This window comes from Lutra lutra, chromosome 17 (genome assembly GCF_902655055.1).
Source record: "Lutra lutra chromosome 17, mLutLut1.2, whole genome shotgun sequence".
In the NCBI taxonomy this organism is placed as follows: Eukaryota; Metazoa; Chordata; class Mammalia; order Carnivora; family Mustelidae; genus Lutra; species Lutra lutra.
Genome location: NC_062294.1, coordinates 55,837,514 through 55,859,113, shown reverse-complemented (window position 1 = coordinate 55,859,113; position 21,600 = coordinate 55,837,514). Strand labels below are relative to the sequence as shown.

Below are 21,600 nucleotides of genomic sequence, written 5' to 3'. Positions count from 1 at the left end.
GAAAAAGGCATGGAAGATATTAAAGCAACCCTCTCAGGAGATATAAAAGCCCTTTCTGGAGAAATAAAAGAACTAAAATCTAACCAAGTTGAAATCAAAGAAGCTATTAATGAGGTGCAATCAAAAATGGAGGCTCTCACTGCTAGGATAAATGAGGCAGAAGAAAGAATTAGCGATATAGAAGACCAAATGACAGAGAATAAAGAAGCTGAGCAAAAGAGGGACAAACAGCTACTGGACCACGAGGGGAGAATTCGAGAGATAAGTGACACCATAAGACGAAACAACATTAGAATAATTGGGATTCCAGAAGAAGAGGAAACAGAGAGGGGAGCAGAAGGTATGTTGGAGAGAATTATTGGAGAGAATTTTCCCAATATGGCAAAGGGAACAAGCATCAAAATCCAGGAGGTTCAGAGAACCCCCCTCAAAATCAATAAGAATAGGTCCACACCCCGTCACCTAATAGTAAAATTTACAAGTCTTAGTGACAAAGAGAAGATCCTGAAAGCAGCCCGGGAAAAGAAGTCTGTAACGTACAATGGTAAAAATATTAGATTGGCAGCAGACGTATCCACAGAGACCTGGCAGGCCAGAAAGAACTGGCATGGTATGTTCAGAGTACTAAATGAGAAAAACATGCAGCCAAGAATACTATATCCAGCTAGACTATCATTGAAAATAGAAGGAGAGATTAAAAGCTTCCAGGACAAACAAAAACTGAAAGAATTTGCAAATACCAAACCAGCTCTACAGGAAATATTGAAAGGGGTCCTCTAAGCAAAGAGAGACCCTAAAAGTAGTATATCAGAAAGAAACAGAGACAATATACAATAACAGTCACCTTACAGGCAATACAATGGCACTAAATTCATATCTCTCAATACTTACCCTGAAGGTTAATGGGCTAAATGCCCCAATCAAAAGACACAGGTATCAGAATGGATAAAAAAACAAAACTCATCTATATGTTGCCTACAAGAAACTCATCTTAAACCCGAAGACACCTTCAGGTTTAAAGTGAGGGGGTGGAAAAGAATTTACCATGCTAATGGACATCAGAAGAAAGCAGGAGTGGCAATCCTTATATCAGATCAATTAGATTTTAAGCCAAAGACTATAATAAGAGATGAGGAAGGACACTATATCATACTCAAAGGAACTGTCCAACAAGAAGATCTAACAATTTTAAATATCTATGCCCCTAACGTGGGAGCAGCCAACTATATAAACCAATTAATAACAAAATCAAAGAAACACATCGACAAGAATACAATAATAGTAGGGGATTTTAACACTCCCCTCACTGAAATGGACAGATCATCCAAGCAAAAGATCAACAAGGAAATCAAGGCCTTAAATGACACACTGGACCAGATGGACATCACAGATCTATTCAGAACATTTCATCCCAAAGCAACAGAATACACATTCTTCTCTAGTGCACATGGAACATTCTCCAGAATAGATCACATTCTTGGTCCTAAATCAAGTCTCAACCGGTATCAAAAGATTGGGATCATTCCCTGCATATTTTCAGACCACAATGCTCTAAAGCTAGAACTCAATAACAAGAGGAAATTTGGAAAGAACCCAAACACATGGAGACTAAACAGCATCCTTCTAAAGAATGAATGGGTCAACCAGGAAATTAAAGAAGAATTGAAAAAATTTATGGAAACAAATGATAATGAAAACACAACGGTTCAGAATCTGTGGGACACAACAAAGGCAGTCCTGAGAGGAAAATATATAGCGGTACAAGCCTTTCTCAAGAAACAAGAAAGGTCTCAGGTACACAACCTAACCCTACACCTAAAGGAGCTGGAGAAAGAACAAGAAAGAAACCCTAAACCCAGCAGGAGAAGAGAAATCATAAAGATCAGAGCAGAAATCAATGAAATAGAAACCAAAAAAACAATAGAACAAATCAACGAAACTAGGAGCTGGTTCTTTGAAAGAATTAATAAGATTGATAAACCCCTGGCCAGACTTATCAAAAGAAAAGAGAAAGGACCCAAATAAATAAAATCATGAATGAAAGAGGAGAGATCACAACGAACACCAAAGAAATACAGACAATTATAAGAACATACTATGAGCAACTCTACGCCAACAAATTTGACAATCTGGAAGAAATGGATGCATTCCTAGAGACATATAAACTACCACAACTGAACCAGGAAGAAATAGAAAGCCTCAACAGACCCATAACCAGTAAGGAGATTGAAACAGTCATCAAAAATCTCCAAACAAACAAAAGCCCAGGGCCAGACGGCTTCCCGGGGGAATTCTACCAAACATTTAAAGAAGAACTAATTCCTATTCTCCTGAAACTGTTCCAAAAAATAGCAATAGAAGGAAAACTTCCAAACTCATTTTATGAGGCCAGCATCACCTTGATCCCAAAACCAGACAAGGATCCCAACAAAAAAGAGAACTACAGACCAATATCCTTGATGAACACAGATGCAAAAATTCTCGCCAAAATACTAGCCAATAGGATTCAACAGTACGTTAAAAGGATTATTCACCACGACCAAGTGGGATTTATTCCAGGGCTGCAAGGTTGGTTCAACATCCGCAAATCAATCAATGTGATACAACACATTAATAAAAGAAAGAACAAGAACCATATGATACTCTCCATAGATGCTGAAAAAGCATTTGACAAAGTACAGCATCCCTTCCTGATCAAAACTCTTCAAAGTGTAGGGATAGACGGCACATACCTCAATATTATCAAAGCCATCTATGAAAAACCCACCGCAAATATCATTCTCAATGGAGAAAAACTGAAAGCTTTTCCGCTAAGGTCAGGAACACGGCAGGGATGTCCGTTATCACCACTGCTATTCAACATAGTACTAGAAGTCCTAGCCTCAGCAATCAGACAACAAAAGGAAATTAAAGGCATCCAAATCGGCAAAGAAGAAGTCAAACTATCACTCTTCGCAGATGATATGATACTCTATGTGGAAAACCCAAAAGACTCCACTCCAAAACTGCTAGAACTTGTCCAGGAATTCAGTAAAGTGTCAGAATATAAAATCAATGCACAGAAATCAGTTGCATTTCTCTACACCAACAACAAGACAGAAGAAAGAGAAATTAAGGAGTCCATCCCATTTACAATTGCACCCAAAACTATAAGATACCTAGGAATAAACCTAACCAAAGAGACTAAGAATCTATACTCAGAAAACTATAAAGTACTCATGAAAGAAATTGAGGAAGACACAAAGAAATGGAAAAATGTTCCATGCTCCTGGATTGGAAGAATAAATATTGTGAAAATGTCTATGCTACCTAAAGCAATCTACACATTTAATGCAATTCCTATCAAAGTAACATCCATTTTTTTTCAAAGAAATGGAACAAATAATCCTAAAATTTATATGGAACCAGAAAAGACCTCGAATAGCCAAAGGAATATTGAAAAAGAAAGCCAAAGTTGGTGGCATCACAATTCCGGACTTCAAGCTCTATTACAAAGCTGTCATCATCAAGACAGCATGGTACTGGCACAAAAACAGACACATAGATCAATGGAACAGAATAGAGAGCCCAGAAATGGACCCTCAACTCTATGGTCAACTCATCTTCGACAAAGCAGGAAAGAATGTCCAATGGAACAAAGACAGCCTCTTCAATAAATGGTGTTGGGAAAATTGGACAGCCACATGCAGAAAAATGAAATTGGATCATTTCCTTACACCACACACGAAAATAGACTCAAAATGGATGAAGGATCTCAATGTGAGAAAGGAATCCATCAAAATCCTCGAGGAGAACACAGGCAGCAACCTCTTCGACGTCAGCCGCAGCAACATCTTCCTAGGAACATCACCAAAGGCAAGGGAAGCAAGGGCAAAAATGAACTTTTGGGATTTTATCAAGATCAAAAGCTTTTGCACAGCAAAGGAAACAGTGAACAAAACCAAAAGACAACTGACAGAATGGGAGAAGATATTTGCAAATGACATATCAGATAAAGGGCTAGTGTCCAAAATCTATAAAGAACTTAGCAAACTCAACACCCAAAGAACAAATAATCCAATCAAGAAATGGGCAGAGGACATGAACAGACATTTCTGCAAAAAGACATCCAGATGGCCAACAGACACATGAAAAAGTGCTCCATATCACTCGGCATCAGGGAAATACAAATCAAAACCACCATGAGATATCACCTCACACCAGTCAGAATGGCTAAAATTAACAAGTCAGGAAATGACAGATGCTGGCGAGGATGCGGAGAAAGGGGAACCCTCCTACACCGTTGGTGGGAATGCAAGCTGGTGCAGCCACTCTGGAAAACAGCATGGAGGTTCCTCAAAATGTTGAAAATAGAACTACCCTATGACCCTGCAATTGCACTGCTGGGTATTTACCCTAAAGATACAAACTTAGTGATCCGAAGGGGCACGTGCACCCGAATGTTTATAGCAGCAATGTCTACAATAGCCAAACTATGGAAAGAACCTAGATGTCCATCTACAGACGAATGGATAAAGAAGATGTGGTATATATACACAATGGAATACTATGCAGCCATCAAAAGAAATGAAATCTTGCCATTTGCGACGACGTGGATGGAACTAGAGGGTATCATGCTTAGCGAAATCAGTCAATCGGAGAAAGACAACTATCATATGATCTCCCTGATATGAGGGAGAGGAGATGCAACATGGGGGGTTAAGGGGGTAGGAGAAGAATAAATGAAACAAGATGGGATTGGGAGGGAGAGAAACCATAAGTGACTCTTAATCTCACAAAACAAACTGAGGGTTGATGGGGGGAGGGGGGTTGGGAGACGGGGGGTGGGGTTATGGATATTGGGGAGGGTATGTGCTATGGTGAATGCTGTGAAGTGTGTAAACCTGGCGATTCACAGACCTGTACCCCTGGGGATAAAAATATATGTTTATAAATCTGTAAAAAAAAAAAAAAAAAAAAAAGAATGAATACCCAAGTTTTGTAGCAACATGGACGGGACTGGAAGAGATTATGCTGAGTGAAGTAAGTCAAGCAGAGAAGAGTCAATTATCATATGGTTTCACTTATTTGTGGAGCATAACAAATAGCATGGAGGACAAGGGGAGATGGAGAGGTGAAGGGAGTTGAGGGAAATTAGAAGGGGAGGTGAACCATGAGAGACTATGGACTCTGAAAAACGATCTGAGAATTTTGAAGGGGTGGGGGGTGGGAGGTTGGGGTCACCAGGTGGTGGGTATTGTAGAGGGCACGGATTGCATGGAGCACTGGGTGTGGTTCAAAAATAATGAATACTGTTATGCTGAAAAAATTAAAAATGAAAAAAAAAAAGATTTTATTTATTTATTTGACAGACAGAGATTACAAGTAGGCAGAGAGGCAGGCAGAGAGAGAGGAGGAAGCAGGCTCCCCGCTGAGCAGAGAGCCCAATGCGGGGCTCGATCCCAGGACTCTGAGATCATGACCTGAGCCAAAGGCAGAGGCTTTAACCCACTGAGCCACCCAGGCGCCCCAGCACAGGAAATTTTTAAAAACTAACAAATTTGGAATCGAATTTATTTATTTACTTATTTATTTAATTTTTTTAAAAAATTTTATTTATTTATTTGACAGACAGAGATCACAAGTAGGCCGAGAGGCAGACAGAGAGAGAGGAAATGAAGCAAGCTCCCTGCTGAGCAGAGAGCCCGATGCGGGGCTCGATCCCAGGACCCTGGGATCACGACCCGAGCTGAAGGCAAAGGCTTTAACCCAATGAGCCACCCAGGTGCCTTGGAATCGAATTTAAATGCAACTTGAGGATACAAAGATAGGAAAAACAAAACAAAACAAAATAAAGCAAACCCAAAAACAAAACAAAACAAAACAAAAACAAAACAAAACAAAAACAAAACAAAACAAAAACAAAAACAAAAAACAACCAAAACCCTTGTATGGGAAATACTCTTTCCAGTGGGGCACTGGGGCTGTACACACCTTCCGGTGCCTCCATTTTGACCTCAAACTTTCTGGTTGGGTTCTTCTTCCCAGCTCGAGTCTCAGCTCACATGGAAGATCCTGAGAGCAAATCATCCTGAGGGAAACTGAAACCATGCCCTCAAGCAGTTAAGAATGGCCAGCCATTCCCCACCAATGATTGATTCACAGATGCCATCGCTTTGACTTCCACTGCCTACCTGCACTACTACTCATCCACCCACCTTTGTCCTACATTTTCCTTAGAAACCTGGGAGTATTTTCAGTACTTGGAGAACAGTCTTTGAGAGGCTACTCTGCTGTCTTCCCACTGTCTGCCTCCCCAAAGCAAATCCCTTTTTCCTTTCACCACCACTGGTTTCTCTGCCTTTGAGTTTTGTCAGCGGGAATGGCAGAACCTGGTCTGTTTGGGACTCCAAAAGATGCAGATCCCAGCCCTCCACTGTGATGTGGGAAACAGAGGCAGAAGAGAAATTATTAAATGCCCTTACTGTCTACAGCCCAATGACAAGTCCTTCAAACAGGCAGTGACATTCCTCTAGGAACTCAGCTGCCTTGATGCTAATTCTTTGCTAAGGGCAAAAGGCAATCCTAACCCAACCCCCTGGATCCTGCACATCTCCTTTAACATGTAAAAACTCCTTTAGAATTTTCCTGTAGTTCTAACGTACACCCCCCCCCCCCACCCCGTCCCCCACCAAGATATGTGTTGGCAATCATCCTCCAAGCATATGACCCACTAATATACACCGGAAGGGTCTCACGACCAAGGTTTTATTAGAGGTAATAAATGACCTTCCCCTAACAGCTAGCCCCCTCAAGATCCTGGAAACCTTGTTTCCGAAATTCCTTAGAGACTTACGCTGTCCCTAACCCCCTCCCAACTTGAAAGTATATAATGGGCCACCGCTCATGACCCCAGTGCAACTCTTTCTGCCCAAGGGTCCTGTCCTGGTGCTGTAATAAAACCACCTTTTCGCACTAAGACGTCTCAAGAATTCTTTCGTGGCCGTCACTTCAGGCCCTAACATCTTTCTTACATCAAGCGGCTGTTGCACAGCTGCCCCCGAGCCACAGCACGACTAGCACATCCCCTGCATGGGATGAGCCTGGGGACGGAACAAACACGACTTGTCACGGGACACGAGCTTGTCACCTTCTGCAGGGGTAGCAACAGTGAGCAGAAGCCCAGGCGAAAGGGGCCCTTCACGATGCTGTGGGGGTGGGGCCTCAAGACAAGGTGAGGTGCGCAGAAGCCCAGCATCAGGGAGGACACCGGGCAGGGGGCGCCCCCGCGAGGGGCATCGGGCCACTAGTGGGGACTTTCACACGGCACCGGGTGCGTGAGGAAGGTGAGCCAAGGGTACCAAGCAGAGAAACGAAGAGGCAGGTGGTGTCCCCACGCCAGAGCTGGAGAGGGAGCAGGGACGGCCTCCCAGGGATTTTACCGGCAACCGATGCGAAACCCAGCCCTGGGATCGGGTCGCAGCGACGTCCGGGTTCATCACCGGAGGACACAGGGGCCTTTAGCATCCTACCACCCCCGCACCCACGTATGGACCTTGGCCGACTGAGGGCCGCCGCGCTACAGCCTGAAGCGGAAGCAAAGGGACCGTCTACAGGGAGACCGACACTCCTCCGGTTCCGCTTCCGGGTCTGCCGGAAATACGCCACGGCAGTGCTGGGAGGGGCACGGGGCGGGTCCGCAGCGGGGGCGGGGGCGGGGTCTACGAGTGGGCGGGGAGTCGGCTTCCCGTGCGCCCCGCCCCATCTGCCAGACTGAGCTTGGTCTTCTGGTTTGGGTCCGTTTGTGCTGCTCCGGCATCGCGCGGAGCCCCTAGCAATGCCTCCTGACTCTTCTACAGTAAACGTTTCCAACCGTTCAGGGTAAAAGCTTACTGTGCTGTGGACACTTAGGCTGGAAGCTGAGATGTTTTCCTCTTACTAGGCGGGAAAGGTTTGAGTCTGAAGCTGCCTCTGCTAGCAGGTGGAGACGAGAGGGGGCGCTGGGACCTCGGCGGGGATCTGAGTCGACCGTGGCTCCCCCCGGACCTGTACCTGCAGCCCAGACAGGTAGAATGGCTTATTTAGGTGATGGAAGACTGGAGCTGTCTGTCCAGGGTACACGAGCTGGAAGGGTCAGGCATACCGCGCCTGTGCAGAACGTGCAGCTTTCTACCCACTTCCACCAGAACACAGCTTCCGTTCTTCACCACCTGCCCGGCAGCTGAGCAACCAGAGGGTTCAGATCCAGCAGCTTTCAAAGGACAAGGATGGGTGGGTGGGTGGACAGGAATCTGATGGTTTAGGTTACGAATCTATTGCTTTAAACCATCAAATAGGGGCTCCTGGGTGGCTCAGTGGGTTGAGTGTGGGACTTCTGATTTCAGCTCAGGTCGTGATGTCATGGGTCCTAAGATTGAGCCCCTCCTAGGGCTCGGTCCTCAGCGGGGAGTCTGCTTGATATTCTCTCCCTCTGCCCCTCCCTCAACGCACACAGGCTCTCTCTAAAATATGTGAAGAAATCTTTTCTAAACAATCAATTTAGGGATGTTTGGGTGGCTCAGCTGGTTAAGCCACTGCTTCGGTTCCCGTTCTGATCCCAGGCTCCTGGGATCAAGTCCCACATTGGGCTCACTGCTGGTTGGGCAGCTTGCTTCTCTCTCTGCCTCTGCCTGCTTGTGCTCTCTCTCTCTCTCTCTCTCTCTCTAACAAATACCTAAATAAATAAATCTTTTTAAAAAATCAATTTAAAAAACCCTTGAAAATAGGTACTAGTTACTTGGTTCATGTATCAACAGTGTGTTGATCTATATATTATATGCTGGAGGTGAGCCATAAATCCATGTATCTTGAAATAGTTGGGTGATATCTTTTTTTTTTTTTTTCAGTTCGCTGAATTTTTTTTTTTTTTTTGCCCTACTGTAATCCCACATTTGATAGATATTTTGTTACAGAATCCAAAGTCCAGGTTCCCATGGCTCAAAAGGCCAATACCCAAGGGACAAGACATGAGTTTTTGTTTCTTTTTTTTTTAAAGTATACTCCACACCCAGCATGGGGGGGCAACGTGGGCCTTGAACTCAAGGCCCTGCTATCAGGACCTGAGCTATGATCAAGAGTTGGAGGCTTACCTCGCTGAGCTACCCAGGTGTTCTCTAAGAGACGAGTAATGATTGGAAAGGAATTTGAGCTTGATTCAGGAATCTGGCCACCTAGAGAGAAGACAGACTCCGATGACACCAGCTACAGATGTTATCTCAGTGCTTAGAATTTGTACAAGGGTGTCTGGTTCCTTATGCCCCAGGGTTTGTGCAATGGTGTCAGGAGTCTGGTTCCTTAGTACCTAGAGATTACACAGCGGGTCTGGTTTCTGTTTGGTGAAGCGCAGAGGTGTTCTGCTGTTTCTAGGAAAGAATATATGATCTATAGATATTCAAAGATAAGATAATCAATCACAGAGGCTAAGAGTGTTTGCTATAGTTTAAAGACTTCTAGATTGACTGGAGGGGCCAAGGCAGCTTCACTATGTGTGTGTTCAAGTGGAATAAAGAGTATTTCTTGGGGGCACCTGGCTGGCTCAGTGGGTAGAGCGTGCAACTCTTGGTCTCAGGGTCATGATTTTGAGCCCACATTGGGTGTAGAGCTTACTTTAAAAAACCAAAACACATCGTTTACCAAAAGTGTAAGAAGAAACAGTACTTAAATACAAATATTTTATTGTAGAGAACTATCATAAGCTATTTCAGCAAAGATAAAAACTAATGAGTTTGTGATTCATCCCAATCATCAGAGGGAAACATGCACCAATAACACCAATCCTAGGATGCCAGCATTACCCTGAAAGGAAACCAAGTTCTTTCACAGGTTTCAAATTTCTCACTTGTTTCAAAATCTTTCATAAGATTTCCTGACAATCTGGTGAGATATTGGCATGTTGATTATCTTTTTTTTTGTTGTTAAAGATTTTATTTATTTATTTGACAGAGAGAGATCACAAGTAGATGGAGAGGCAGGCAGAGAGAGAGAGAGAGAGAGAGGGAAGCAGGCTCCCCGCTGAGCAGAGAGCCTGATGCGGGACTCGATTCCAGGACCCCGAGATCATGACCTGCGCTGAAGGCAGCGGCTTAACCCCCTGAGCCACCCAGGCACCCCGGCATGTTGATTATCTTTAAAATGACCAACTCTCAGGGTGCCTGGGTGACTCAGTGGGCTAAGCCTCTGCCTTCAGCTCAGGTCATGATCTTGGGGTCCTGGGATTGATCCCTATATCGGGGTCTCTGCTCGGCAGGGAGCCTGCTTCCCCCCGCACCTCTGACTGCCTCTCTGCCTACTTCTAATCTTTCTCTGTCAAATAAATAGATAAAATATTTTTTTAAAAATGATCAACTGTCCTCAAACAATGAAAATATATGAGGAAGGTACAAAAGCATGAAAACAGTTGGAACATATAAGGCAAACTGATGGAGAACTGGTCCCAATTCTTTTTTTTTTAAACATTTATTATTGAAGTTTAGTGGACATACAATGTTATATTAATTTCAGGTGTACAGCATAGTGATTTGTCAATTCTATATGTTGCTCAGTGCTCACCATGATAAATTTACTCACCATACAATGTTAATTACAGTATTATTGACTATGTTTCCCATATTGACTTATTTATTTTATAACTGGGAGTTTGTACGTGTTAATCCCCTTCACCTGTTTCATACATCACCCCACCATTTCTCTCTGGCAAGCACCCATTTGTTCTCTACATTTAAGAGTTCTGGTTTTTTGTGTGTTTCTTTTGTTTTTTAGACTCCACATATAAATGAAATCCTATGGTATTTGTCTTTCTCTGATTTGCTTCACTTTGCACACTGCCTAGGTCTGAGTCTTTATTTTTGTTTTAGTAGTCTCTGTATCCAACAAAGGGCTTGAACTCACAACCCCAAGATCAAGAGTTGGATGCTCCACTAACTGAGCCAGACAGGCACCCCAATCTTGATTTTTCTTAAAAAAAAAAGAGTTTATTTATTTATTTGACAGAGAGAGATCACTAGTAGGCACAGAGGCAGGCAGAGAGAGGGGGGGAAGCAGGCTCTCCACCGAGCAGAGAGCCAGATGCGAGGCTTGATCCCAGGACTCTGAGATCCTGACCTGAGCTGAAGGCAGAGGCTTTAACCCACTGAGCCACCCAGGAGCCCAATCTTGATTCTTAATAGCAAAAATCCAACTGTCTGCCCCTTTGTTCTTTGAGTCACGACCACTGTGTATCCAGACTCTTTTCTGTGTGCCGGAGAAGAAATACACAATTCCCTCATCTCATCAGAAAAATATAAACTATCTGGTTTGCACTGTGTTCAGCTGCTTATACACTCATTCTTCAAGGAATCTTCAGCAAAATTACAGTTGGTCTCATTTTATATCAAGTTTTGAATAAGACAGAAATTTCTGCTACAACAATAGTGACTAATGGCCACTTGTAAATGAAATTCTGTGTAATTATTATGAAAGTACTTATGTAATTGCATTTTATAATTGGCTGTAGTGGAGAAATTCAGAATCCAATGAACAAAACATTCTTGAAATACTGTGGAGATACTGGAAATGTCTTTGGATATGTAATTTTTTTTTCCAAAAAAAAAGTCACTGTTCAAATTTTATTTGGTATTTTAGTTGGTATGACACTTAGTTGGTTGCATGGTCTTTTTACATTATATGGCAATGTGCTCTATATTCTGACATACATGGTACACGAAGTAAGATCCTTTGGAACAGTTATGCAAAATACATGCAATAATTAATTTATACGTTGGAGCCCAGGTTGTGACTGACTGGAAAAGATGGACTAGGCATGTTGGGTGTCGGGTGAAGGAACCAGAAGTCATAGAACACACAGAAAATACTCATGTGGTTTGCAGAGCAACTGCAGCATATGCAACATTGGCAGTGGTGCCTCGGAGATGAACCCATTTAGGACTACAAAGGCAAGTATCATCCAGCATTAGGGTACAGCTGCAGGGCTTGGTGAGCCATTCCTATTTAGAACTTTAGGAAACTGATGTTTTTTCCTTAGACAATTTTGATATTACTTAAGTAACAGATCAGATAATAAGGACAATGTACACAACCTCCAACTAAAACCCTGTCATAGTCTAGACAGTGAAGTGGTACATTAGAAAACTTTAAAACTGCAGCTCCTTTTGGATCCCCTGAGTGTATCTGCACTCTTCTTCCAACGGGCCTCTTCCCCAGGAGTTAAAGTCACCTTCACAGCATCTGAAATTCCATTCTGTCCCAAGACACAAGGAACACTGAAGAAGACATCATCTTTTACTCCATAGAGTCCCTTAATCATGGTGGAAATTGGATGCGCCCGCCTAAGATTCTTCATTATACTTTCTGCCAAATCTGCCACAGACAGTCCAGTGGCCCAGGAAGTGTAGCCTTTCAGTTTGATCACCTCATAGGCACTGTCAACCACCTGTCTGTGAACCTCTTTTCACTGTTCCTTATCCGCATCAGTGCCTAAGTCAAGGTGCAGATTCTTCAGAGACACACCAGCAATGTTTACTCCACTCCATACAGGCCCACCGGAATCTCCATGCTCCCCGAGGATCCACCCGTGACAGCTTAATGGGTGAACTCCCAGCCTTTCCCCCATTAGGTAACGGAACCAAGCTGAATCCAGTTTGCAATCACTTCCAATAACACGGTTTTTGGGAAAGCCACTTATGTTCCAAGTCACATCGGTCAAGATATCCACTGGATTGGAAACAACAAGCAACTTCCAGTTTGGGCTTTATTTGACGACATTAGGAATGATGAACTTAAAGATGTTCACGTTATGCTGGACCAAATTAAGACGGCTTTCTCCCTCTTGCTGACGTGCCCCAGCTGTGATAATAACCAGCTTGGAGTTTGCAGTCACATTATAGTCTTTGCCAGAGACAATTTTTGGTGTTCTACGGAAAAGGCTGCCATGCGAGACTGGATCCGGACTTGGCGGCAGCCGCTCCGACACTGGGAGCTGAGTGCGGGAGGGGCCTTAAGTGGAACCGCGAGGCTCCGATATGTAATTTTTAATGTGAGATACCAAGTTTTCTCAAGATTTACTGGCCATGTTATAGTAAGGCCAGTGCCTTTTTTTGGAGGGGGAGGGGCTCTCTACTTCTTCCTAGATAGGCCAGTGCCTTTCAAAGGAATAACATGTGGGATGACCATTCAGAGAATTCAGGGTAGAGGGTTCTGGGTTCTGTATTGGGATGCAAGTGGCCTGAGGTAAAGCTGGGGGAAAATTAGGTTTTAGTTGTGAAGGACAATGACATCCAGGTTGTGCAAATTGTGACTTACATCCTTAGAGAATGGTAGGTGTTTGAAATAAGAAAACATGTGTGTGGAGAAAGATGAACATATTAAAAATGTTTTCAGTTGAACATTGGAATTGTGAACTCCAGGGGATGAAGGAGAATCTTGCAGGAGGATATGTTAGCTGATGTTTTCAAAGGGTAGAGGTGGAAAGCAAATATTAAATAAATGTTTTATGTCTGTGATAAAAAATGAATCAAGCTTTAGGATCTGCAGAGGGTAGATTGTTCTGGGTTAGGTATTGGGGCCAACTGGCTGGTTGCTAAGAAGCAGATTTTAGGGTGGGTGTCTGCATCCAATTTGAGGAGACAAGCTTATAAAGAAAGTCTTCATCAAGCTTGGATTAGTAAAGGAGCAGCAATTTGGAGACCAGAGACATGAATCTGTTGAGTCTGTTTAGTTTAATGAATTTTCCTGCTTTTGAAATCACCCACCAGAGCAAATGGACACATTTGAAAGAAATAGTAGATATCAACTCACACATAATTGAATGTAGATATCTGTGAATAAATTAAATTATAGGGGTTGCAACTTTATTATTATTTTTTTTTTTTTTTATTTCCACAGTCCAGTAATTTATTTTAAATTTGAGTAATTTCAAATTCCACAAACAAAACTGAAGAACAGCAATATTTTGTTTGAATTCTCTCTTCTGTACACTCAGTGATCTAAAACACCACAATATCCAACATACACAAACCTCAGGGAAGGGTTAGTAAATACACACAGATTGGAATCATGGTGCGCTTTGTTCCTGAATGGAATGGTCCCACAGAAAAAGCACAGGATACAGCACAACATAAGGGCACCTGTTACATATGAAGTGAGCAAAAACACACTAGCATTTTCTATATGCATAATGAGGAATCCTGCATAGGTTAGAGGGCCTTTTATGCTCATTTAAAAGTCAGGCAGGTTGTCTGTAATGCATTTTTCAAATAATTTGGAGAGCACTGCAATCCAATGTAGGATATGCTGATTAGTGTTGTCTTTGTTGGCATTGACAGTCTTACATGGTCACATACCAATATTTTTGCTGTAGCTTTTAAGAGATTTAAATGCATTTAGACAATACATATCGAAAGCTGTTTACATACACTAAATTTAAGAGAATCAATATTAGAGTTTTTTTCTCTTTAAACACTACAGAGTGCAAATCAGATTCTTCACAACAGATTGAGTATTAAGCAGTTCTTCAAAGTATGAGGGGGAAGAAAAAAAAAAAGCCCAAGTGAATAAAACATTGAAACTATTCCCCTTTGAAAATAAATTCTAAAATGATGCGGAATGTGAAATAAACTTTTAACACAGGTGATCTGAGTTTATAGTTAGAAACAAAGTAGTCCTTCATGAAATAAAGGTTACAAGAACATGTGCCTGTTTTCCCGTTATAAACTGAGAAGCAGTAGAGACGATGTTTCAGTAAGAAAATATGCGACTACAGGATCAGCTTTCTGTCTCACATGCTGTACCCAAAGCCAGGCTGTGGCTGCCCATAGGGTGGTGCAGTATAACCATAGCCAAAAGGTGCCTGGGGAGGGACTGCAACACTGGGTCCCGCTGTCAGCATCAACTGGGGCTGACCATAAACAATAGGTTGCGTCTCTGTAGCTTGTTCTTCTTCTTTTCTCAGTGACTCTGAAGCATCTAATTTATCCACCTTTGTCAAGTATTCCTTCATGACCTGGATGAAATAGGGCATGGCAAAATCCATGATATTGTGCCTCCATGCAGTTTCCAGGACAACATCTGGCCTTAAAAGATCATAACAGGTAAAAAGACAAGCTCCAAAGCACTCTCTTTTTTCTTCCTGCAAAAACCACTGTAGGAGTTCTTCAGCCAACTCCGTATCTTTAGACTCAGAGGCATACTGCATTGCATCCTTGTACAGGCTATCTTTCTTGCACAGCTCTACACTCTGTTTCCAACGATTGTTGCCTTTGAAGAGATAAGCAGCAATTCTTCTGAACTCAATGAGTTCATGTTTTTCCAAACGTTGAGCAAGTGAGATATTGTCAAAGTTGTCATAAGCATCTATTGATGTTCGCAGAGCCTGATAATCTTCTTCTGTAATGAAGAGGTTGTTCAGTGATTCATTCACAGATTTGTTATTGTGGTTTTGAACTGAACGCAAATATGGTTTCACCAGCGGTAGCTGTTTAACCTTGCTGAAATAATTGACAGCACGAGTATGATCCAACCGTGGAGACAGCACCATCAGCAAATCATTTAGCAACAGAGGCTTGAATTCTAAGTAGAACTGTATTGCTCTGTAGTATAGTTCTACATTGGCAACCTTGGTAATGATATCTTTGAACTGCCCTTCCTTCCATGCATCAGTTGGATGGTTCATCATAGTAATTATGGCATTATCATATTCTTCGTACTTGTCATACAAAAACACCAGTTCTGCCCAAAGATGAGCTTGTTCTGCAGCTCTCAGCACCTTAGGAATATTCACTCTGGACCAGAACAGCTCCAGGTGCTCCCTCATTTTCTGTGGCTTAAATTTAGAATATAGAATAGCTAATTCGGTAAACATTCCCATATGAGCTCGCTCAAGTCCCAGCGCTGCTTCCAACATGGTTATCAGTTCTTCAAAGTAGCCTCGATCCTGATAGTAGTTGATAAGTTCCTCCAATTCATCTGCATGTACTACTATATGAAGCCCACACATCTGAGCAAGACGAAACTCCTTGCCATCTACACAGGCGAAGCAGACCTCTTTCCATGTTCGAGTACTGTTAGCTTTCCTAGCTCCATCAACAGCTGCCTGATATTCACCCAGATGAACCAGGGTAGATGCCAAGCGTCCAAAATTGGAAACATTATTATACAATAGTTTAGCAGCATCATACATCTTTTCATCATAACAACGGTCACCAACTTGTTGGATATGAGCATTATTTGGCCCATTGATGAATTCTTCTAACTCTGCAAGGCGATTTGTTTTAGCCAGGGCAAATATCAATTCTGTCTCCACATAGGACTCACGAGCCTTCTTACGGGCCATCTGCAAGTACTTCACTAGTTCTTCCCAGTTTCCACTAGTATTGGCAGCTTGAACAACTTCCATGTAGGATGAAGGATCATCTGCTTTGATATATGAATCAATGGCTTCCTTCACCATTCCTTTCTGCAACTGGGCTTTTGCAAGCTGACTCCAGACTGCAGGTTCATTGCAGCGTTCAGCAAACTCATATGCCCGATCCAAATTTCCAATATGTTCAATCAAGACCTGAACTGCTGAAGTATTGACATCAAATTTCCGGAAAATGGCAAATGCTTCTTCAAACAGCTCATTGAAGATGGCAATATTGGCAATATCTGGGGCATCATAATTATCCAGGCGATTAATATACTCCATAACACGTGTACGGTCAGCCTTGATTGCAGTGAGGATGAGGAGGTTTTGCAGATTCCTGTGTTCACTGAATACAGAGTTATCAAGGACAATTTTCTCCAGGAGTTCAATGAGTTCATTAGGAAGGTCTGCAGTCATAAAAGCCTTGACAGTTACTGACACTTCTTCAGGGTCCTGAGTCTCAGACAAGGCTGTCTGTACAACCTGGTCAATTAGGGGTCTCCTGTAAGGATTGCTTTCCAGCAGCACACTACCCCATAATTCTGGATCCTTTCGGCGTACCAAATAGCGGGAAAGACTTTTGAAGAGGGAATTCTCATTACAAACATTAATAAGTTCCAGATCACACTGGCCACGTTCATAAGCAACACAGGCCAGATGTGGATCTCTCTTCTCACAATATTTTCCAACAACGCGACTGTCATAATAAGGATTTTCACGAAGAAATCTCTCTGGGTTGTTATTACTGTCTATGTAGATTTTGGCTAATGCATTGTGAGTAGCAGGCTCCTCACAGCCCTCATGAATTCTGGCCTCTAGCCAAGGCAGAAGCAGTTTCAATCTGTTTCTTTTTTCAACCTCAGCAACAAGCTCATCAGTAGAGAATTGACCTCTTACAACAAGAATTAAATTTTTAATGACATCTTCAGAGCAATCAACATCAAGCAATCCTCCAATAACCACAGGAAGTCGACTTGGATTCACCTTCTGTACATATATCTCTATATACTTTTGAAGATTATTTCTATATAAATAGAGCACCAAATCATGGACAAAGTCAAATCGATCACATACAATGATAAGTGGTAACTGATCTGTTAGCTTTGCTTCCTTGAGAAAATTCTTGACTCGCTCAGGATCATAGCAGTTGCTTTCTCTGCAGATTCTTTCTACTTCTTTGATCTGCCCAGTCTTGCAAGCTGCCTGAATATACTTAAAGTGCACATCTGGGTCCTGACTAAAGTTAACAATGGATCCCAGAAAATAAAAGAGACCTTCAAAACTCTTGAAAGATTCAAAAAGTTCAATCAGAGACTGAGTTGACAGTTGCTCATGATATTTCGAAGCCACCTGAACACAAATCTGCAGATTTTGACGAATATTGGCAGACAGCATGGCCCTGAGGCATTCTAGGGAGTCTTCCACTGATAAGGACCCAAAGTAATTCACTAACCACTCAGGGTTAAGAAGATGAGTGTGAACAACCGCACGCTTTATGTCATATAAATCAGTGAAGTGTTCTAATGCACGCTGCAGCAGACCAGCCTTTTCACACAGCTGAGCAATATGAGCCCGGTCATAATGCGTGAACATCTGATTCCCTAGAATAGCATCTGCAACTTGAGGCGCATGCATAAGGTTCATCTCAAGCAACCGTGTCTGTAAAGGACCTTCAGATGGGCGGTTATTCTTCAGGGCATCAAGCAAGAATGCTGTACACTGCTGAATTAGATTGTATTCCATAAAGACATCCACAATCTGTGTGATATCAGCAAGAGGTTCTTCATCCTGAACTAACATTTGGGCAAACTGCTGTCCCTGATCTGGACTGATACGCATGACATTCCTCAGCAAAAATATCCAGTCTGGAGTATATCCAACTTTTTTCGCATATAAAACAATCTTCTGGACTTGACCTGTTTCTGCAAAGCACTGAATGACTTTATTTGGGACATTAGCCCGCAGATACACACTAAGTGCCAAAGTAGGGTCCACAGATTTCACAAGGTCACCCAGTTCTTCTGAGCATTCCAGCTTATCTTCTTTTAACCATTTCTCCAAAAGCTGTTTCCGTCCTTGCTGAAGTACAGGCCTACACAGTTCTAAGGATTCGTATTTGTTTAGCTGACCCTGGTCCAAAAGAATTCCAAAGTACTGAAGTAGAGGAGAAGTTTGACCTGGCTGGGCTGGGACACTCTGGAACCGACGGATAGTGTCTGGGGTACGAAGGATTCCCTTTGGTGCATTGGCAGCTACCTTTGCTGCCTCTGAGTAATTTCCCTGGGCAAAAAGAGCATTAAATTTCCGGGCAAAGAGTTCTTCAGCACCAGCTAAGTTGTTACGTACAGCCATTCTCAGAGCCAAATCAGGATTTTGTAGGACATTGGTGATATAAGGAATTATGTTTTCTTCTTCCACACATACTGACAGAACTTGTCCCTTTCTGTTGACTCCAATTATTCCAGCTGTAGCTTCATGAGGTGCAGTAACAAAGATCGTTTCTCCACTGATTCTATTCATGTAGATACAGGTACCAGTCTCAAGATCATAGAGGTGGATATAGCCATACTTAGTAATTAAAAACACTACATCATGCTTTTCACTAATCTGCATTGCAACAGGAAAGTCATTTTGTGCTTCTGGAGGGAAGAAAACATCCACTGCCTTCTTTGGAAAGGGCTGGTTTCCTGTAGGTGGTGTGCCAACTTCAATGATATGTAACTTCCCTCCAGCTTGACCCCGTACTGCGAAACAAAATAACGTTGATTCTTCTGCATTTCCTTCCATTTTAAACTGCGCAAAGCTAGCCGCATGTCCTTCAATGGGCTGAGACACTTTCCTATCTACAGAATACAACTGCATAGCTCCCACCACACGATTTTGCTGTGCAGATATGCCAGTCAGAAGTAACCACTTTTGCTTTGCATCTGTACGATAATTGATAATCTGACACCCTGCAAGGCTAGAATGGCGATCAAACATTTTCACTGGCTGAGACTCTCCTTCCATACTCCAATGATAAACTGCATTATCCGTAACAAGAGCAACCGTATTCAAAGAGATCCATTTCCAGAAGGTGACATCATCAGTCATGGTATGGGCCTTCATTTTACTTTTCATTTCAATGTTAAATATCTGAAGAGTTTTCCCAGCTTTCAATGCAATTACTTTGCTAGCTGGATTCATGATGGCGCTGTCTGCAGAAATTGGCCTTCGAATTGGATTACTTGGGTCATTCATGTCAATGATTACCACCTGGGCCTGCTCTCCTACTTTCTCTCTAATGCAGATGAATTTGTCTGACTCCATAGTTAGGGTACTGAAGCCAATGTTTGCTGGATTTATACCCAGGTTCTGGAGCTGGAGATGCTCCTGAAAACGAATTGGCAGAATCTGGGCCATGGCGCTGTCGGGGTGTATGGTCTCCTCCTGTCACTGGGGCTGCGGGGCAGTAGCTGCCCGGGCTCTCCAAGGGAGAGGAGGAGAAGGGGGAGGGGGGAGGCTGGGCTCAGCAAGATACTCTCCGGGGACGCAGAAAACTGGCAGGCAGACGAAAGAGCTCGGGTCGGGGGCGGAGGCTCCAGGGTCCGGGAGAGCCGCAATCTTATTTTTAAAAGATTTTTAAAATTTGACCGAGGGAGAGAGAACATAAGTAGAGGGAGAGGGAGCGGACTCCCCGCTGAGCAAAGAGCCCAACCAGGGGCTTGATCCCAGGACTGTGAGATCATGACCTGAGTAGAAGGCAGATACTTAACCGACTGAACCACCCAGGTGCCGGGGTTGCAACTTTAATGTAATTTTTTTACTTTGGAATCAGTTTAGCAAAGAACATACAGAGAATTCCCATCTTCCACTCAGTCTGTTTCCCCTATTGTTAACATCTTAGGTTACCATAGTACATTGTGGAAAACTAAGAAACCAACACTAACACCACATTAGAAGTTGAATTGTAGACTTTATTCTTACTTCATCAGTTTTAACACAAATGTCTTTTTTTTCCCCTTCTTCCAGGATCCAATCCAAAATACCACATTACATGTAGCCCACATGTGTCTCCCACCTCCTCTTCTCTCTGTCAGATTCTGTCAGATTCTCTGTCTCCTCAGTTTTTATGAACATGATAGGTGTGCGGAGGACTGGCCAGGTACTTTCTAGAATACCTCTGAAATTGGATTTGTCTGATTAGATAGTGTTTATAGATTTTTTTCTCCCTTTTAAAAATTAACATATAATGTCATTTGTTTCAGGGGTACAGGTCTGTGATTTCTCAGTCTTACACAATTCACAGCACTCATTTTTGGACCTCCCCTTCAGATCACTATGTTCATATCTTTGGGGTAAATACCCAGGAGTGTGATTGCTGGGTGGTAGGGTGGATCTATTTGCAACTATTTGAGGAACCTCCACACTGTTTTCCAGAGTGGCTGCACCACCTTGCATTCCCACCAACAGTGTAGGAAGCTTCCCCTTTCTTTGCATCCTCCACCAACACCTGTTGTTTCCTGATTTGTAAATTTTAGTCATTCTGACCAATGTGAGGTGGGATCTCACTGTGGTTTTGATTACTATTTCCCTGGTGCCAAGTGGTTGAGCACTTTTTCATGTGTCTGTTGGCTGTTTGGCTGTCTTCTTCTTCTTCTTCTTCTTCTTCTTTTTTTTTAAGATTTTATTTATTCATTTGACAGACAGAGATCACAAGTAGGCAGAGCAGCAGGCAGACAGAGAGGGGGAAGCAGGCTCCCTGCCGAGCAGAGAGCCTGACATGGGTCTCAATCCCAGGACCCTGAGATCATGACCTGAGTCAAAGGCAGAGGCCCAACCCACTGAACCACCCAGATGGCCTGGATGTCTTCTTTGCAGAAGTGTCTGTTCATGTTTTCTGCCCATTTATTAATTGGATTTTTTGTCCTTTGGATGTTAAGTTTGATAAGTTCTTAATAGATTTTGAATACTAGCCTCATTTGCAGGTATCTTCTCTCATTTTGTCCATTGTCTTTTGGTTTTGGTGACTGTTTCCTTTGTTATGCAAAAGATTTTTATTTTGATGAAGTCCCAGTAGATCATTTTTGCCTCTGCTCAGTGGGGAGACTGCTTCCCTTCCTCTCTCTCTGCCTGCCTCTCTGCCTACTTGTGATCTCTGTCTGTCAAATAAGTAAATAAAATCTTAAAAAAAAAACAGTAAAAAA

General features: G+C 42.7%; 4 protein-coding genes and 2 pseudogenes across 4 annotated transcripts in view; 3 read left to right on the top strand and 3 right to left on the bottom strand.

Moving 5' to 3' along the window:
- LOC125088868 (zinc finger protein 665-like) overlaps positions 1–21,600 on the top strand; it is a 577,134-nt gene that overhangs the window by 234,387 nt on the left and 321,147 nt on the right.
- Positions 1–21,600, top strand: part of LOC125088894 (L-lactate dehydrogenase A chain-like) — a 386,819-nt pseudogene that overhangs the window by 90,580 nt on the left and 274,639 nt on the right.
- LOC125088914 (KRAB domain-containing protein 5-like) overlaps positions 1–21,600 on the bottom strand; it is a 664,001-nt gene that overhangs the window by 415,819 nt on the left and 226,582 nt on the right. The gene's annotated exons all lie outside the window — the stretch shown is intronic.
- Positions 1–21,600, top strand: part of LOC125089473 (zinc finger protein 345-like) — a 65,029-nt gene that overhangs the window by 5,358 nt on the left and 38,071 nt on the right. The window lies entirely within an intron of this gene.
- On the bottom strand, positions 11,602–14,393 carry LOC125089474 (L-lactate dehydrogenase A chain-like; annotated as a pseudogene).
- On the bottom strand, positions 13,888–20,011 carry LOC125088864 (clathrin heavy chain 1-like). The gene has a single exon (XM_047710439.1). It carries the CDS (start codon positions 19,814–19,816, stop codon positions 14,789–14,791), a length of 5,028 nt encoding a protein of 1,675 aa, XP_047566395.1. The 5' UTR covers positions 19,817–20,011; the 3' UTR covers positions 13,888–14,788.

What these genes read in the sequence shown, in the direction of transcription:
- LOC125088864 (XM_047710439.1), bottom strand. Translation starts at nt 19,816, where the DNA reads ATGGCCCAGATTCTGCCAATTCGTTTTCAGGAGCATCTCCAGCTCCAG.